Consider the following 20,414-nt stretch of genomic DNA (forward strand, 5'->3'; position numbering starts at 1 on the left):
AATGAAAAGTCGCTGAAAGGAAAAAAAAAAAAAAAGGAGAGGCCAATATTGAATTCAAAGAAGGGAAGTCACAGGCCGGTTTCCAAAACATTGTTCTGGAAAACTCATTTTGAAGGTTCTGACTTTCTGGACAGAAAAAAAAATGCGATCTAGTAAAATCACCTCAAATTATAAAAGTTGAGCACAGAAGGAGGCTGCTTACAAAGGGAACCAGGAATTGTTGCTGCTGAGTCTCTCTTCACAAGTTGTCATCACAGGCAGAATATCACCAGTCTGAAAGAAGACCTGACACAAGGAGCTTCCTCAGCTCCATGTATGAGTGACAGGGTACGTGAGACTTTCATGGGCATCCCCGGTGTCAAAAGATCCTCCAAGCCTGGGCTTCAGCAGGACACATTTTTCTCAGCAGCAACACGCCACGGGTGCACTTTTTTGGCCATGTGCAGAACTGCAGTTATGACGTGAGGCTGCCCTCGTTTTTAAGAACTGTACTGATACAGAAATAAAAAGCCGCTTTGAAATCTGCTGCTCAGGTGAACAGTCTGTAGGGCCCTGAAACGAGCTAAGCTTCACAGGGATCAAGGGAAGCAGCCTTAAAATAGCAAGGATGAAATGCAAAGATACATATGACTAACATGTTCACGCCTTGGTAAACTCCTGCCTCAAACAGCTGAGAGACTTCTCGAGGCAAGTGAAAGTCTGATGTGGTTGGGATTATATTGTGGATACTTCCATGCTGGTGAGTGTGATGTTCCCTGGCACATAAGGGAAAAGCCACCCTGATGCGGTCTACGCTGTTACTCAGCAGTGCAGGCTGAACTGCTCCTTCTGCTTCCTGGCCAGGCCCTTGCATGCGCTTTAGGCTTGGAATTACTTGATTCTGTTCTTTTGGGAGAGGGATTTCCTTAATTTAGCTTTGAATTTTGGAATCAAAGCTCAATAATTTGTTTAAACCACAACTACAGGACTGCTAATTTTAACATACGTGATATATGCACAACATTCTGGAAAATGCCTGGAAAAATCCCTACCAGAACTTTGAAAGTAAATGAAAGAATCAGAGACAGAAACCAACTTTTGAAGTTACTGTTGTCAACGTGCAGGAGGCCAACAGGAAACTTGTTAGTTTGGAGATGAAGTTTATCATTCCTAACTAAGAGGCAGAGTGTGTTGGGAGAACAGTGCCACAGCTGAGTTAAAGGGGAATAACTGGATGGCAGAGATTGCAAATGTTGCCAGCCTTTTCCCAGCTGGCAATACACCCCCTGCCTCACTTGGACGTGCCTAGGGGTTGGTGCCACAGTACAGTAAGGACTATCCTGTGCTCAGCAAACTCACCGCGCTCAAGAACTTAGGAGGTACAAACACAAAATGCCTTTTCCATCACCTTCAAACACTTCTGGTGTTTGGTGTCCAAGCACTCAGTAGTGACCTATAGGTCAAAAAAACCTAGGTCTGATACTGGAAATTCTCTGATATTTGGTGCCCTTGGATATTGACTCACCAGCCTTCATAAAAGCTCAAACTTTCAATTTTTCTGCCTCTTGAGCTTTTCGTGAAGACCCCGCCACCTCACACGCAGCAGCCCTGAGACCCCAGGCGGTCCACGCCACCCCCTACTCTTTCACACCGGTGAGCGAGGACACCCAATTCAATCCCCCAATCCACAGCAAGGGGCAGCAGATTCATTTCAAGCCTGCCCTGGTCTCTGAGTTCCCAAGTGGCAGAGAGAAAAGCAATTCCAGCCTGGGATTGTGGCTGTTTTGGGGTGCAGACAGCACCCCAGCTCCATCTTCTTCAACAGATCCAGGGTGCAGGAAGAAGCCCAGGGCTGTTTCTTGCAGGGCCCTCTGCTAGGGAAGCAGTATTTCAGAAGGCAGCACCAGCAGAAGGAAATGTTGCTGCCAACTCTCCGTTCAGAGTTATTATTTGCTCCACTGCAGCCCTGGCCATGTGAGCATCCAAGCTGCTGGAAAAATAGCACTGGTCCTTCTTCCATTTGCCTCAGAAGGTAGTTTGAAAGGCAGAATGACAATTAATGAAGATGTAGTAAAAATTCCCAAATCTTCAGTGTTATATTTCCTAAGTAGTACTGTGGCAGCATGGGATTAATTCTTGCCCACTTCTCATTTCCCCATCAGTTTATACACCTAGTTTTGTCCAATACATCTTGTTTTGGCTAATTCTTTCCTCTCACTTTCCACCTGTATGATAACAACTCCTGCGTGCCTTCATCATATTTATTACTCATGCTTTTCCTGCATTAGACTCACAAATGTAAAGAGAGGCCTAATAAATTGCATATAATCCCTGTCCAGAAGAGGTAGAAACTCAGAGGGTATTCTTTGCATACATTTTCATCATCAAAAAGAAGGATTACAAGTATCTCTACACGGAGTTCACCGCGATGCTGGATCCTCCTCGCAAGAGACGTCACCAGCTGGGCTGCGCTGGGCTCCCTGGCACCGTGTTTGCCCCTGTCACCTCCTGGAGACTGGCACCAAACACGGGGTGCCGAGGGGGGCCCCCCACTGCACAACCCTGCTCCTAAATTCCCACGCGGTCCCGCAGGCTCCACAAGCGACTGGGGATCTGCTGGGCAGCTGCTCCGCGGAGATACCTACTCACACAAATCCTGTTTACTCCAACTTTGCTGGAAGCTGCAGAGCAGCATTTAATCCTATTTCACTATAGCCAGGATTAAGCTTATACAGCAATGATGGCAGGCTAACCCTTGCTAAAAAGCCTTGTTAAAACCATGCATGGGCTAACCAGAAGCATATCTTTCCAAGCTACAACATCGTACGTACAACAGGGGCAGGTCCGCTTAAAAACTGCGCTCTAGGACTTCCTAGAGATTAGCTAAAGTTATCTTTGCTTCATTCACCTTTGGGAGAAAATATTAAGAAGACCTTGGTTTGGTTGAATGACTGATTATGTTTTCATCTAGCAATTTCCATTTAGAAAATACCAACAGTATGCAGCAAGATGATACTGGGTATTTAAATTTAATTAAGTTTACCAGAGAAAAATTATATAAGCAATTGCATTACTAGGACGTCGTATTTTTAATTAAAGTTCCCGAGGATAAGATAAGCATCAAGTAAGAAAAGCCAGCCATGTCTGGAAGCTGTATTGAAAACAAAGTCAGACGCCGGAACACTCTGCAGAAATGGACATTTGACATTTGGATGAAGATTCCCAATAGCTCGGATGAAAGAAGAATGGGAACGTGGAGTTCCAATCTAGGTGCGACTGAGATGTAACATAACTTCTGTGGGAGTTTGGGGCTGTGAAACTTTTCAGCTTCAGTAACGGGTATTTTTTTAGCAAGGTTACAGACATTGAACTGAGTGAGACATCTGTGTGTCCCCCCTGGGAAACAAGCTGGAGGGATCACCAGCAGTGCCCCAAACAGACACTCAACACTAAGGTCCAGCAAACTCTGCAGGAAATCCCTCCAGGCTTGTGGGACCCAGGTAAATCTCCAAATTCTGTATTCACTGCATCCTAAATCCAGTGCTGCATTCATTCCTAGAGCTCATGGTAATACTTTTCCTGGTATTACAGGTCTGGCTGCTCTCTCCATCCAGCTGCATGTCTCGTCTCCTTGGCTCTCCCTAAATCCTTGCCCTGAGTGATAATCATGTAGCAATAAGTTTTGCAGACTGGTTCCTTGTTTACACTGTCTATGGAGTAAGTCATTCTGTAACAGCTTGTGCCCCGGGGGACCCGCTGCACCAGTATAAAAGTCACTTTATCCTGGAAGGGAAGAGCAAAGCAGGAGCTTTTGTTAAACATCAACAGTGGGACTTTTTCTGCAGTCAACACTGAAGAGCAGTGATGGGGGATTAAAGATTATTGTTAAAAGCTGTGATTTGGAGCACTGTGAATGACAAGCGACTCAAACAAGGCTCTTTCTCCCTCCCCTGTTATAATCCCCATCAGAAAAACAAAATCAAACATAAAAGCTGCATTCAGATATATCCCTGGACTAACTACTACAGTTGCACTTGACAAATAACTATTCATGACATGTTAGCTGAGTCTCAAAGCCCAATATCTATCCCTACTCTATAGATCAGGAACAAACAAAATTAAATGTTTAAAATAGTTCTGTGCTTCACTGTGCCCCATTAGTAAGTCTGAGATAGATGGAAGAATTGTAGTATGCAATTTATTAAGCGAACTACAGTGATATCCTCAAATCTAAAACATTCTCACAAGTCCAAATACATGTCACTAAACATTGTGGAATATTTTCCTTTCATTTTCGAAAGTACGCTAAAGCTACCCATACGCTAGTTATATTGGTTAAAAACTGGTTTAAGACTGCTAGAAATTCTCACATATTCAGCAGCCCTTTGCCTTCCTGATTTTTCTCAATTAGCATTTTCTTTGCAGTAGCTATTAAGTGACAGTACTAATTTATCTTCAATGTGCTTTTTCTTTGTTATTAATTAATTTATCTTTTCCTGCTGCTGTCCACATCTCCTGGGAAGTCAGTGGAGAACATTCCCATGCCCGACTGCATCAGGAGAGCAGCCACCTCCTGCCTGAAACAAGGCTCAGACACTCGAGAGGACTCCATGGATGTGGTCGAGTAGCAATTCGAAGGTGGCTATTCCCCAACACACCCACATATGAAAATAAGGCATCAATGATTATGCCATCACAGGGAGTGCTGTAAACACCATGAGATCACCGCTCTGAATTCACTTTGCAACAAAAATAGGGACTGGATAACACGGGCAGATGAATGCAGCCACGCAAATCAACTTCATATCAAAAAAAGGGGAGGTCTTTTCCAACCTCTGCTGCACCAAAGAACAAATGGCAATTGCAAACGCAGAACAGAGTGCTTATATTTCATTAAGGCAAGGAAGGAAATTCTGCCTGCCCTCTGATAGCTCTTCGTGCCAGCTGAAAGCAAATTTATGGCATAATTGCAATTACATTCCTTCCCGGCTACTCCCTTGCTTGTGCTGAGTGTCATTTTGTTGATGCAAATTTATCATGCTTTATATCTGAAAGAGCTCTTCTGTTGCGGCCGTCCCACTCGTCGGACCATCAGCCTCTAAAACTCTGGACATTGCAATCCTCATCCCCCTCCTGATTCCCTTTCATGAAAAATTGGCAGGAAAACAGAGGATAGCTCCAAGACCAGCTAGTTATTACATCTCCTGAGAATTGCAAGTCTGCTTTCATTGCTACAGGTGGATTTTCTCTTTATGTTTGGCTCCAGTGTCCCTGACTTGAGCACGTACTAAACGGTCTAAAAATACCTAAGAGCAGAAGCAGCCAGAGGAGGAGAAAGGGCAACCTGCATCCGACAGGTTGGCAAGCAGCACAAGAGCCCCATGCAGCAGCAAACCCGCGCTGCTCTGCCAGGGGAAAGTTTGTGCATTGTGTTCATCCCCCTAATGCCCAGCACAGACAGGGAAGGCCTCGTGTTGGCTTCCAGTCCTCGTGCAGACTAATGCACGGTGTGGCTGCAACCCGGGGCAGACGCTGGCGGGGCGGTGCCTGCCCTCGGATGCAGGCAACCTCCGCTGATTATAGTGCAGGGGAGGAGGTTTGTGCCAAGCAATACAATCTGTTCAGCAGATTATTTTTTTGAACTGTTGTTTATGAACAAACCTGATCCCTGCTGAGATTTCAGGACTGGCCGTCATAAAGTAGAGTTATGGGGAAATGAAACAAATTGCCTTCGAAGGCCCACTTGATCAAACAGGGAGTGCCAGATGCTGCTTTTCATATCATGTTTGAGCACAGAAATGCCCTTTTAAGCTAGCCTTCCCATCTCACCCCAGCCCAGTTTCAGTCATCACCTGCGGCCGCAAAGCTCCATGGAGGAGCCGTGGGATTGCGGGGCTGCTGCTTCCCACCACCCCATGTGGGGAGGAGCGGGCACTCTGCCAGGAGATGCTAACGGGAAGTTTGAAAGTCAGAAATCCCTCAGTCAATCCAGGCCTTGAGGAGAATACACAAGTGCAAGGTATTGAAACAGGGGCATTTTACCTAGCCCTATTCAAATTGCCTTATCGAGTCTCATGCACCTGTTTACTGTTGAAACATCAAACTGAAATAATTGGTGCCTTGATACATGTGCATTAATCTGAAGGATTCATGAGGCCTATAAATATAATCAATTGTTTAAGACAGGAAATAAATGTGTTTTTTTTTTTTTATTAGGCAGTCTGCCTCCAGAGATTGTCACCGTTTCCTGTGACAGCTTGAATTGCTCTCCCTGTGAGAGGGAGAAAAAAAACCAAACGCAGGGTCATTCCTTCTCTGGAGATCTTCCAAACCCACCTGGATGCCACCCTGTGCCACGTGCTCTAGATGTCCCTGCTGGAGCAGGGTGGTTGGACTAGATGATCTCTGGAGGTCCCTTCCACCCTCAACCATTCTGGGATTCCGTGGTTCATTGCACTGCAGCGATTTCATTATGGCAAATCTTTCACTTGAAAATAATAATAGGGAAAATAGAAATGCAGTAAGTCCTTAATGGTGCCTAGTTGCTTTTATAGTGTTACACAGTAAAATAATAACTCTTGCAAATGTTTTGATTGCCAATCTGATTTAAGATTTTAAACCTGTATGGAGTAGAGCAGAATTTAAGAGGTGGAGTAGAAATATTGCTAATAATGGTTTGGCTTGTAATGGCTTGATTACAGACAATCGGCCATGAGCAACTGCAACACTAGAAGCTCCTGAAAGTTATAACTGAATCGGAAGCATCTCAAGGCTTGTCATTTCTCTTCCTCCATTAGAGATCTTCTGAGCTGTTATTACCACATCCTCCTCACCCAGCAATCCCCACTTGGGAGAAAAGAGTAAAATGAGACTTTGGTGGTGGGTGATTTATCTGAGCTATTTCCTCTCTCGACTGCTTCAGCATTTCCGGAAATCTCATATTCTTTCCATTCCTGTCTTTGATGAGCAACTGAGTTAAACTCAATCCCGGAGCCTCGGAGCAAGCGACAAAATGACCAAATGAGGAACCGAATAAGTTTCAGCCTAGGAAGTGGATGGAAAATAAGGCTTCAGGTTTAAAGAACAGATTGCAATATGATGTGAATGACAACCTCTGCATCCTAATTACTGCTCCTGTCCCCTTCAATTATGTCAGTCCCTGACCTGGAATAATGGTGCCAGGATCCAATCAACACCTGCACTTACAACTAGTTAACGGAGTGTCGGCCGCAGCTGCAAGAGGCCAGTAAATGCCTTTATTAGTAGGCAATCCCCAAGAAACTTGGCACTCTTCATTGCTGAGAATGAAATATGGAGTGTTTCAGGAAACTGAACATAATGTATGGAAAGCGGGTTTTTTTTTTTTTTTTTAACCTCTGTCTCTCTTGCTCTGTGATTGCCAGGAAAAAAAATCACATAAAAATTTTATGAGATCTTTCTTAATACCAGACTCTCTGAAGACGTCTTGTACCAATAAATATCGCATCCACTGCCCTGCTATTGCCATTACTTCCGAGGAAAGCGTCAGTTGAGATGATAGAATCTGAAGCACCTGTGAAATGCTGGTGCCCACAAACCTCTTCTTTCTGCTTGGAAAAAGCTTCTCTGCCCTTGACCAAAAGTACTGGCCAGGCTTCCTCCTAATCCTCCTGCAGCAAAGGCACAACCGTGCTGAAGCGGTGCACAGTGCCTGTTCATGCCGACTCGGTAGGACACCGCTTCGTGCAATGTAATACTTGTTTCTTCTCTCTGCAATTTCATAGCAATTTCAATTTCATATTCTCTGGAGATCTTCAAAACCCACCTGGACACGATCCTGTGCCACGTGCTCCAGGTGATCCTGCTCGTGCAGTGGAGTTGGACTAGATGATCTAGAGAGGGCCCTTCCAACCTCACCTATTCCGTGATAACAGAATTATCACACAGGTTTATTTCTCTTACAACATTGCTGGCAGAAAGAAGCAAGGGATATCTTCAAATCTGCGCTGCTGGTATTCTGGGGGGAATACCTGAATTGCTATCTCCTCTATAGCTGTCTGGACTGGTGGATAATCTGTTCCAACAAAACTGCACAAAAGTCAGACCTTTACCCAAGAATGAAATCAACACTTTGTAGGATGAAAAAAAAAAAAAAAAAGCTTAATTATTCACTGACGTGTTGTCTTTCACTCCCTCTGGTCTTACAGATTACAGTCAAGACCAAAATGGAAGTGACAAATTATCTCGATAAGGGACTGTTCTTGCCGTATTTTCAGAGAAACAGAGAGCAGTCAGAACAAGCAAGAGCACAAAAAATAGTCCTTCTGTTTGAAGATATCTGTGCTTGCCTGATGCCCTGAATAAGGGGAGCAGCAACTCCTGACAGTGGCTGGAAAGCACCATTTTTGCATGGCTCAGCTGAGCTGAGCTCAGCTCGGGCTGGTAGAGCTAGTATTGCTGAGCTCTGGACACTAGAGACAGCTGGCCCAGCATGTGCCCAAAGCCCTGCTCTTCAGAGCTGCCAGGGACGGTTTCCAAACGCTGGGAAGTTGAAGGTTCAACTCAGCATCCCAACTGGTGTTAGGCACAGAAGAATAACACGCTGAAGATGACAGGAGTGGAGCAAAAGATGCAAGAATCCCACCAAAGACAGAAGAGTAAAAGCGGAGAGGAACCTTTTTTTTTTTTTCTTTAAGCAAACTAACTCTATTTCCTTGTCCTTTTTTTACTGTGTAGAATATAACTCAGCCACACACATTGACAGTTGACCATTGAAGGACATGGTAGAGAATTTAAGGTCTACTCATCATAATGGATAATTTTGATGGATAGTGGCCATTTTGATGGATAGTTATCCAATGGCCAATATATCCCAAAGCAATAGATCCTCTCTCTCAACCTGCTTGTTGTATGGATGGAATTACAGTGATGTGGCAAAAAGGGGACTCTTGCAGTAGGGGACTGAGGATTAAAATTTTTCCCTTTAGTGAAAGACCATTCCCAACCTCTACCATTTTTTTTCCTCCTTGCAAGTGATTTTCATCATTTCTCACCTCTGTAAATAATTTAGGACCTATTTTTTTTCTACTCCCAGAGTGATATTAGAAGCTTCCTGTATGATTGCCCACAGAGCTTATGATACCTATGGCAATATGTCCTGTATCCTCTGGTTAGGAACAACCAACACATTAACAAAGTCTTTGTAGAAGATACATGGGCAAGGCAATGGGAAACCAGAAGGACCAGACTCTGGGTAACTCAAAGCAGAGATGAGAAAACGACTCTCAACTGATTTTGATAGAAAAAATATATCACAGGCAGCAAAAAGTATTAAACAGAAAAGCAACTTCCATGCTACAATAAACTACTAGATCCAAACCTACCTCAAAACCGCTTGTTATGTCACACAAGAATTACTTAATTCTCTCCATCATCGCTTTGAATTTTCTTGTTTCGACCTCCACTGAACGCAGGGAAAGGCGTCATTTCTGCACTGTGCGCGAGGCACCAGGCAGTGGTGGGGAGAGCTCAGCAGTATTCACGAGACCCAGATTCCTGCAGCTGAGCTGACTGCAGCAAAAGCCTTCTCTGGAGATGGACCATAACTATTTTGGAGCAACCCCTGAGAAACAGGCCTTAAATAGAGCAATGCATACGTCTGGCAGCCTCAGGTGGATCATTCTGCTCCTGCCCACGCAGACATTATGTTGATGGCCCTAAATATCAACCCAATTTACCCTCGGATCCAGCTACTCTTACTGGAGCAAAAATGTAGAAGATTCACATAAGAGTATCTTGCAAAACTTAAGCTCCTCAAGCTCTGGTTTTTATCTTGCAACAAAATATATGGTGAAAAGAAAAGGGAGTGCAGAAGGTAAGAGGTAACATATCTAATATGAACAGGCAGTGGCATTTTATTAGGTTCAGTGAACCACCACATTCTCAATTACTGGTACTAAAAGAAACTTCAGATTTTCTCACATCAAGGCACAAAACTAACACCAAATCAAGCGAAGCCTTCAGTGTGTGTCCTCCCACAGAAGAGAAACAGTCTCCTTCCTCAGCATTTCTTAACGGTCTGAGCGTAGGAACAAAATGTGACAGCCTTGCAGAGCTCCCTGATGATCTAACTGCAGGCAAAAATCTATGGGGAGCAGTGGGGTGCAAGCAAGCACATAAATTGCTCTTTTGTGAACTGGAAAGGGGCTGAAGCACTGCACACTGTCACCACTTTGGCATCTATTGGGTTTGTGAAAAGAGCCAGGTGGGTGAACACGTCCTCATCCTTGGCACAAAGAAGCAGCTATTTGCTGGGCACTGTAAAACAAGCTGATTAGAGGTTGCTCGAAGACTCCTCACTGCACAATCCCGCGTCGAACCCTTGCTGAATCCGTTAGACTTTTGGCCTGGACACCAACCGTGGTAATGTCGTCTGCCTGATGGTGAATTGCTATGCAAGTTCTTCTCCGTTTCAGCCCTCTACCTGCTAGCCCCACGGGGGAGACCTTCCTTTGGGATCAAGGCACGGCGTGAGCCACAGCCAGGTTGGAGGGCCTGCCAAGCCGCGGTGCTTTCGGCAGAGGACACGGCCTTGCAGCGTGGTGCCGGCTACATGCAAGTAGGAAAGCACAAGGCCATAACACGCAGCAACGTCAAGCTTGGCAGAACTATCAGATCTTATCCCCCTCATTCATCTTCTGACAGCTTGAGTAGTATGATGTTAATAATTCATACGTTATCTGTGCAATAAGTTACATTCGCCTCTTAAAAATAGAGCTAGAGAAGCAAGCGTAAATAATTAATGGCCAAAGAGAAATAATTGATTAACCCCTTCAAAGGAGGACAAAAAAAAAAATCAATGGCACTGACTTTTTCACCTGCCTAAACGTTTCTGGGCAGCGCTGCCCTGGAGGCTGCCAATGCGCCCATGTGGCACCGACGTGTGTGCGCAGCACCACCACAGCGAGGGCTGCAGGCGGGCTGGGCGCTTCGCCGAGGCGACGCGCCTCTCCCCACACGCCCGTCCTCGCTCCCGCCGCCGCCGCCGGCTCTTGGCCATCCCACTAAGCACGGCTCCAGATGCCAGGCTGCAATGACGGCGGATGCGATAGGAAAACAACTGGCACCCGCTCGCTGCTAGGCGGCCAAAGCGGGGAACAAAAGCTGCATGTCACGGGGGCGGCAGGGCCGGCCCGGCCGCCGCTGCCAGCTGGAGCCAAGAGGCAAAGGAACAGCGCTTTGCACAGGGTATGCATGCCCTCTGGCATTTAGCTGGAGCTCTCTGATACACTGGAGGCCAGATTCACAAAAAAATAAAAAAAAACAGTACTTGAAATTTTGCCTTTTTTTTTTTTTTTTTACAAGGGCTCGCTAAAAAAAAAAAATCACTTTTAACTACGCTGTTGATAGCTTAGGGGAAAGGATCAAAAATAAGCCCCAGTTTTTCCCCGTGAATGTTTTATAGAGATGTCAGAGTGACTACAGTTTGTTTGCATTGTCACTGCCGCAGCTCGTGACACACGGCGGGATTATTTGTGGTAACGGCGTGGAGGACGGGGAGAAGGATACACACTCTGAGCTTCATGGAGGTTGTCTCCCTATCAGTTTCACTCCTGAAAGACTTCTGCTAAGTACTAACAAAAAACAGGTGAAGAACTTCACATAGGGAAATTGCAGTTATTATAAAAAGATGATTTCTTTATAACTAGCCTGTATTGGGATAATCATGTAGCTATGGAAGACAGTCGTTCCTGTTGCAAATGCCATCACCTAAGTGATATTGTTCCATATGCGAAGGCCCATTGAGGTTCATCAATGCACTTAGTAATTCCCCTAAATACACACATATAAGAAGGGAGCATAAAGTGTTTTGAAAACAGTGCTTTTTGTAGTTGATGTTTTTGACAGATTTTTAAAACTTTTGAAAAGAAAAATAGTGGATTAGAAGCATGCTATTGTATGGTTCCTTCAAAAAATCTTTCTTTTCACTGAAACTACTCCTTTTTGCTACATCTATATCTATCTATCCATCTATCTATATATAGTGTGTATATATACACATACATTTGCTTGAGCCAAATGCATTCCCCCTGCCTTCCCTCAGCCCTGCTTTTTCATTCCACTGTTTGTGCAGCTCCTGAAATGGCATATTGATTATGAATCCTTTACTGTGCTTTAGGTACCAATTCATTATTTATCACAGTGAGAAAATGTACTGGAGATAAAAGAGAGCTGCAGCACAACTTTTATGTAGTCAATGGCTTTTCTTACGATTAGTGCAGATGACTTCATTACTTACAGTTACATTACTTACAACTTCTAATCAGGGCTACAGTGATTTTAATCACCTTTAATGTGATCACACGGTGATTTTAATCAGGCCCTTCTAATGTTATTTGAATGTACACCTTGCAAGTCTTCTCTTTGCCTTGTTTTCCGTGAATTTCGATCATGCAAACTCACCGGTAACAACAAATAGAAGTCATCTCCTACCGAAATCAAAGGACCTTCACAGCTTACCCTGTTTCACCGTGGCAAGTAAGGCAGTCACACCAGAGAAGTGACTGAAGAACATTACGTGACACCTTCCTGAACACACGCAAAGTCCCAGCTAATGAGAACACAGGCAGGATTTTCTACAGAGAAGCACACTGCACTAAAGAAATAATTTCTCCATCAACTCTGTGTTACCTTGGACCTCATCTACGTATTTACACCAGAGAGAAAAGATAGAAAAGTGATGTCGGATGGGAATAGCCATGTTTTACACACACACTGCCTATATTATGCCCCACTGAAAAGGTTCTAGGCAATGAAAATCAGACTGTCACGCACAGTTCTAAGAAGTAGCCTCCAGATGTTATTTTGCTGTATTATGTATGTTTAGCTCTACAGCTAGATTCTGCTATCAGAAAAATGCTCTCTGCTCCCAGGGATGTTAAAAGGAGTCACGCACATGTATTTTGGAGCAAAATTTGTCTCTAAATAATATGCCTGAAAGGTATTTCAGCTCTTTGCATGTATTTCATTCATTTTTGAAAGAATCTGAAGGCAGCTTTTCACTCGGTTACAAGGAACAAACATCTTAACAACACAAAAATAACCTTGACTGCAGAGCAGCAGTTCTCAGAATGTGCCTCCCAAGCGGGTGCTGCGGGAGGAGGAGAGGGTGAGCAGCGGCACCACGGCATCGCCATTATCCATCGAGCCTCGCATTAAAGAGCCTCGGGGAAAGCCATTGTCCTAAAAAACCCCTACAGGTATTCTGGGAAATCCCATTTGCAGCACATGTTGCCTTTCCTCGCAATCTAAGCATCCTACAGAGACATCCTGGAAGCATTACCCACAGTCCGTGGGGGTGCACTTCTCCCAAATGGAAACGAATGGAAACCGTTTTTCCGGCTTTCCCATTTTGCCTCTGCCCTTCTTGGCAGCAATGCCAAGAGCCAGAAGCTGCAGTGATGCTTCTCCACTAACCGGACGCGATTTCCTGAACGGACCCACCTGGAGAACAGCACTGGTGCCCACAGCAGTCCCAACAACAAGAGACTTCAACCCAGGCTAGGGCTGGGCTGAGGAAATCTGGCCGCCACAGCAGGCCAGGGCTCCCTGTGAGAGCGCGCGCAGCAGCCGCGCGTCGCTGCTCCCCACTCCCCCTGCTGCTCGGGGCTGCCCCATAAGCCACAAACGCCCCTTTCTTCCAGTTACCAGGTTCTCCTTCTCCCTAAACCCCTCCATAGGGCTCCTGGCCGACCTCCTGGCAGCTGCCCACCCCTCCATGATCCCGTCTTTGTCCCTGGGCGGCCCGGTGCTGCCACAGGGATGTGGGCCCATCTTCCCCCTGCAGCCAGCCCCGTTGAGGACACGCTGGGCAGCTGCAGGGGATAGCCTGGGCAGGTGCCCCCAGGGAACAAAAGCGGCTCCAGGGCCTTTTTGGCACATTAATACACTACAGAGCAGGGCGGTTTGTTCTGATGAAGGCAGCGAGTTCTAGGGGGAGGATTACTCAGAGCGGTGCTACTTGCGGGAGAATTAATTAGCTACCCGCAGGGGAATTAATTAGCTACCCGGAGTGCAAAGGCGGCGGCACTTTCCAAGGACCATTTCAGTCGCCTAAACTTACTCTCAATGTGTGGCATCTGGGCGGGAAATAAAAGGTCTCTCTGCTGACCACCTGGAGCCGCGTGGGGAGGACACGAACTCCTCAACCGCTCATGAGAGCAGGGCCAGGGAATGGAGGTGGCTCCTCCAGAGGTACCGGTTGCTCCAGGGAAGGGAAGGGTGTAGGATGGGTTAGCTGTTGTGTGGACTAGCTCCCATCTCCACATCTTTGAGAAAAGGTCTGTCTTGTGAATGCTCAGGAGGGAAGTGCTAAGGGCTTCGCATCAGTTCTGAAACGGCCCATCAGTGTCCAGTGGGCTCCTTCCTATGGGGCAGCTAAGAAGAATCCCATTTTGGGACCGGTCGTTTCCTTGCAATTATCCTTGAGGACGCTGTATTACTGAGCACAGACACTTGGTTTAGGGAAATCCTTCACAGGGAAACATCTCTTCTGTGACTTACGCAGAATTAATTCTAAGTGTACAAAAACTCTGTCTACGTATCATCTTATTCAAATTGACAGAAATAATATTAAGTAATATATGTATTTGTTCACATGGTTTTAAAGAGACTCAACACCCTGGAGTGGCAGAAACCACTGGCTAGATCATCTGGGGCCAGGACAACTTTTAGAGCAACCACAGGCTGTTGTACAGGTGCAGAAAGGATATAATCTTTGTGCAGGCATTCAAGCAGTTTATTCACTGTGAGAAAACCACCCAGGGGCAGACAAAGAAGCTTATCTTCTTCTTTTTAACATATGAATAGAAACCACTCAGTGACCATCAGCCATACTGCACACTGAATGAGACAGGAGCAGAGGAGAAAAAAATAATATATGATGATGCAATTAAAAAGCATATGATAATGAGTGGACACAAAGAGACATAATTACAGCGGCACAAACAACCCTAATTCTGAATTGCCTTGTCCTCTGAACAATTGACTTTACATTCTTCTCTAGTTTGTTTTTTTTCTGACATTTCAATTATTTTCCCAATGAAAGGAAACTTCGGAAAGAGTTTCCTTAACACTGGCTGGCTGATCAAGTTGGATTCTTATTAAGGACCAGCATTCCTTATGAGCTGAATTAGAAAATCAGGAAAGAAGAAATGACAAGAAGAAATGACAGATGAAGGGAAGTGCTGAGGGGAATCTGCCAGTGATTGTCTTTTTCTTTTTTCTCTTTCCTCCCAGCAGCCTATTGACTCAAATGCTCATAGTCATAACCTAGACAACATGAGAAAAAAGAAAGCGTTGGCCATAGCATGTAAACTTACCGAGGTTGTGAGGGTAGAGAGCTTCTCCTTATAAAGCTCTAAGGAAGTAGCAGCTTTGGTAAGTCACAGAAAATCCTACCAAATTCCTAGAAGGGACAGCTCTTAAGGACATCCCAATTTTACAAAGGACTTACTACAAAGAAGTGTTCACAGCAGTAGGAAAATTCAGAAGCTCTAACAGAGAAGGAAATAAGCAGCTGCCACAAAAAGAAAAAGGCATCATAGGGAGGCTTGAATTCAGTTAAGATTTCCAGGACAATAAAAAAGAACAGTTGAAAAAAGGGAAAGCTAAGAACTAGGTGAATGTAACTTGTCGGGGGAAATTCAGTGAACCACAATGCTGCAGCAGTTAGAGAAGACTGAAGCAGAACAGCTTGATACAGTTGGTAAAGTCAAAAATACTCAAAGAAATAGTACTACCTAGTGAAAGAAATTGCTTGGAAATAATCAGGGGAAGTATTTCAGGCAAGAGTAGCAGGGAGATGAAACTCTGCACTGACAAGCAAACAAAATCTGAACAGTTTTTGGAAAGAATTATGGGAAAGGAAAGCACCATATTACCCTTTGGCTCAGGCGACTGAAAAAAAAAATACAGAGTAGAATGGCGTGATTAATCAAAGCGAATGCCATGGTTCTGTTGACATTTAGAGGAAAATGGGAATGGTGTCTAACTGGAAAACATCAGAATTGGATAAAAAAAATGTTTGTTTAAAATCCTAATTAATCCACATCTAAGCTCAAAACCCATCTACAGGAGGGAGATGAAGTATGCTTATTCAAACAAACAAACAAACAAAGGAAAAATCTAGCATCACCCTAAAACTCTGTAACTGCTTCTGCTCTGACCCAGGAGCTCCTTGTTTGAATGATCAGTAGAAAATGGAAAACCTTCAGATGATGGAAGGATCTGGCAGAAAAAGCCAAACTATACCTGTTTTAGATAGATTATGCAAAAGCTTAAGCAAGCAGGTCATGAAACTGGAATCCAGAACTGCCTGGGAACAGAGTGGGCAGTGTATTAGCTACTACACAGTGGCAGCATAGGAGAGAAGAGCACTGTCAAGGACCTTGGCAAGTGATTCTCGTCACTCTCCCCTTTGTTATAACTTTGTTTCTATGATTTGCAAGGCTAAGACATACCAGGGAAAGCTGTCTGGTGAATACAGAGGAAAGCCTATCTATCTCAGCTCTACTAACAACTTGAATTGTTCTGGCTGGGAGAAGGTGAAAATTCCCATCGCAGTTAAAATTGAAGGCTTTTAAAAAGAGACAAGAATTTTACTCAGACTGAACAAACCCGCATATATTTCACACACACAGAAATCTTGTTGAAAGAAGTATCACAGGAGATAGAAAGAGACACTGGGATAAAGAATGTATAACAGCACTGAACACTAAGTATTTGGCAGTTCTTCAAATGATTATGACAAAAAATGAAGGCTGCTTTAAAGAAATAATATATGCAGACATGGGTACAATTCTTAAAGATGTGTTAGCATGCAAAATACATCAACATACTTGCAATTCCACTGCCGCAAGAAATTGGACCTGAGGGAACTATACAGCAGGACAAAGAGGATGTTAGCACTGAATTAAGTAATAAACATGAATCAGGTATGAGAAAATCTTTATGTTGATCAGAGGATGACAGAAGGGCTGAGAATAGTCAAGGATGTGATGGAAAAAATAAAAGCACGATGACAGGAAGCAGTATCGGGGCAAGAATCCTGCCTGACTGGGTCTTGGGCGACGCTCCAGGACTAAAAGGGGAAGATACTGTTTCTAAGTGTCAGCCTTCAGCCAGACAAGACGCGGTGTCAGAGCGGATGGGTAAAAAGCCATATGGCCATTGGGGCACTTTTTCTCCTCATATATGAAGGATTAGCTTTCATATCAGCATGTTTGTAAGATACCCTTTTACAGGTTCATATGTATTAGAAGTTTTTAAAAACACAGTTATATAAAAATTTCTTGACCTGAGAACTGTACTTTTTTTTTGTATTTTTAAGATTTTATCATAAATTTTGCAAACATATATTTATCTGGTGCAAATATTGCTGTGTTTCTCACGGCATTTGAAAAAGTGACTCCCTTCTAACTCATTCACCTTTACGCAACCTGCTGAGGTCTACATCTCCATCTTGTATACTACTGTCACCCTCTGCAATTTTTTTGACCCCCCAGGAAAAACACCACTCATATTACAAATGAATGGATTGCAATTTATACCCAGCAGTGCTTTTAGAGCATCTTGGAAGTGTATCTGTCCATATCTCCTTTCCCTGCTTCTCCAGCTTTGCCTCTTTCGGCAGGCGCATCCACTTCCACAGCAAGGCTAGATCCACTGCAGGTCGCACTGCAGCAGCAAGTTGAATTAGCTGGGCTTCCCAGCTCGGCTTGGCTGTAGCAATTTAAGAAGCAGGGCAGCTTTAGGCTGGTGAGGGCTAATTTGAGAATCCAGGACTGCTGGAGCATTTTGTTTTCCATTGCTCACACACAACTTCATTCTCCAACTGTTTAACCCCAAAGACCATCAAGTTCTATCTAGTGGGCTTGCATGATAACCAACAACAAACAAGACATCATGTCTGGTGCATGTCACAGTGTCAATGTTTAAAAAATAGACCAGATACCCTGTAACTCAGTATCATACCTATTAATCTCAGCATTCACAAATAACATTGAGAAAGAACAGCTAAAACATCATCGCGGCTTTCCTTTTGTGTCAGGCTGCTTACACCGGCTGACATTTGTCCCACCACGTACAGACTGCTCCAAAAAACTCTTGCACTGGATTTCTACTCCTCCTCCCCACTCTCATACAGAGAGAAATTAGGTAGGGGTTGTCCTTGCTAAACTGAATCAGGCTTTGTGCCAGTTGATATGCAAGCGTTGTTTGAAAGATTAAAATAACACATAATTGCAGCAGCTCTCTCAATCTGACCATGGCTCAGAGGATAAATGTCTTACCTCACTGTGTTTAAATATTCTGTCTCAGTCTGGTCTAAAATGGAGCAGAGGCTCTGAGCTGCCAATCTCAGTGCTAAGAGAAGAGAAATACGGCCCCAGACCAGGATACGGGCTCTGGTAAAGAGCTCCATTTAGGACTTGGCTTCCCTTTGCTGTCCTCCACTGCTCAGCTCACTTGCTTCCAAGGATCATCGCTTTGCCCAATACGACCAGGTGTCAGCTCCAATTGAAATGATCCCTCTTCTTAGAGGACAGCATTTCTGTGCCCGAGCTCAATGTTATTTCTATGTTACAGACCACTCATGCTGGTGGCTCCCACTGTCACCACTGAGCAGCACCTGCCAAGCCGTTGGGAGGCCTGTCTGAGCTAACCCTTCACAGATGCGTCCTGCAGACTGCGCGTGGGTCTAGAGCAGGTGCAAGTCCCAGTCCGGGTAAAGGAGAGGCTGGGCTCAAATCAAAGATAATTTTGCTCCATTAGGAACAGAAAAGCTAGCTTAAACTGGTGCAGAAGCAGTGTGAGGAGCACTGGATAAAACCACCAACATCAACCAACTACCTCTCTCTTGTTTCTAAATTCCTAACATGGTTGGGATAAATAGCAACGGTGAGGAGACCTTTTGGACAACTGCACAAGCAGTGTCAGGAGGGATTTCTTAAAAGACTTAGTCTAAGATGCTGCTGCATCTACCCCAGGAACAGAGTTCTGCGTGGCTTTCCTGGTTATTGCTTACCTCTTTTAACTTGTCCAGCTCATTTTGTAGTGTCTGCTTGGATACTTCCACCTCAATGATTTGCTGGCGAAGGACTTCATTTTCATCTTCTGCTTTAACACGTTTCTCCTCCACATTTTCCAGCTCATGGTGCAGTCTGACAGAAACATCTTTGGCTACCTGGGCAAAACAAAAGCACAAAAACATGAAGATGATCTGCATAGGAGAAGCAGCAGCTACAGCAGGAAACATATGACAGCCCTGGGTAGTGGAGAGATTTTCAATTCAATTATGAGACTGATTGTTGTTGAAAGACCTCAAGTCTTTTGAATACCAAAATGAATATTCATTTCCAATAAACAAATCCGAGATGAAAATCTCTTCAGTTATCCCTCTCCAGCTCCCTTTCCACATTACGCTAAGGCAACCGCATGGACAGCACTGGGAAACAAGCATATACCAGGGCTGCACATCAAAGTCCCAGCGTATCACGCTGATGAAACGGAGGATGAGGAACAGTGGCATAGAGCTGATAGGTCATGGATCAAAACCACATCCAGGCAGCAGCCTCATCCCCCAGAATTTACTGCTCTAGCAGCAGTTACAACCGGGCAAGAGTGATAAGAAAGCACAGGAGTACATGCGAGCCTAGGTTCTGTGAATTCAGCTTAACTAGAATAGACATTTACTCTAAAAACATTTTGAATGGTGATTCATCTTCCAGAATGATGAATTGCAACAATTCAGCACAAACAAAGAAAACCAAGATCTCTTGTTTTCATTTGAACCTATGGACAAGTTTTTTTTTTTTTTTTTTTTTACAAATAATGTATCATTTTTACAATGATAAAGTAAACATTTGCTTTCTGCCACCAAAAAAAGGAAATTGGATCTGACATCTTGAAAAGCTTGATAACGTGGTATGTCACTCTGATTTCCATTGCTGGGAATCAGCAATTCCAATTTCCAAAGGTTTTATGTTTTGCATTTCCAATTTCCAAAGATTTCATGTTTTGCATTTTCAGGTACAAAGTGCTTGATAATTCCAGTGGTTAGCAATCCCTGTCTACAGAAGCTATTTTCAAAACAGTTACAAGAAAGCCATATTCAGAAAGACAAGGGCACGAAAAAGCTAGATAAAAATTATGCTGATGTGAAGCTTAGCCTTGATTTCTAAAATTCTAAAACTGCTTCAATATGAACAGAATATTTAATGGGAATTAGAAATTTTATTCTTGCTTTGCCTACTTAAATGCTGCAACAACCTTCTCATGTACGAGCACCAAAAAGAGTATCTCATTAAGAACTAAGAAATGAGCAACTAGACTTTTTAAATTACTTGCCTTAAGTAAAGAGTGAAAAGCAAGGAAACAGAATGAATAGGGAGTAGCAC

At 44.1% G+C, this 20,414-nt stretch overlaps 1 protein-coding gene across 2 annotated transcripts in view; it reads right to left on the minus strand.

Moving 5' to 3' along the window:
• The window catches only part of MTCL1 (microtubule crosslinking factor 1), a 96,745-nt gene that overhangs the window by 66,247 nt on the left and 10,084 nt on the right, over positions 1–20,414 (minus strand). For both annotated transcript variants that reach the window (XM_088524068.1, XM_088524067.1), the window contains exon 3: positions 19,043–19,197. In XM_088524068.1, the coding sequence (XP_088380194.1) occupies positions 19,043–19,197 (155 nt within the window). The remainder of the gene's footprint in view (positions 1–19,042; positions 19,198–20,414) is intronic.

This window comes from Tinamus guttatus, unplaced genomic scaffold (genome assembly GCF_059628265.1).
Source record: "Tinamus guttatus ecotype Peru unplaced genomic scaffold, ASM5962826v1 Tinamus_guttatus_pri_ptg000203l, whole genome shotgun sequence".
Classification (NCBI taxonomy): Eukaryota; Metazoa; Chordata; class Aves; order Tinamiformes; family Tinamidae; genus Tinamus; species Tinamus guttatus.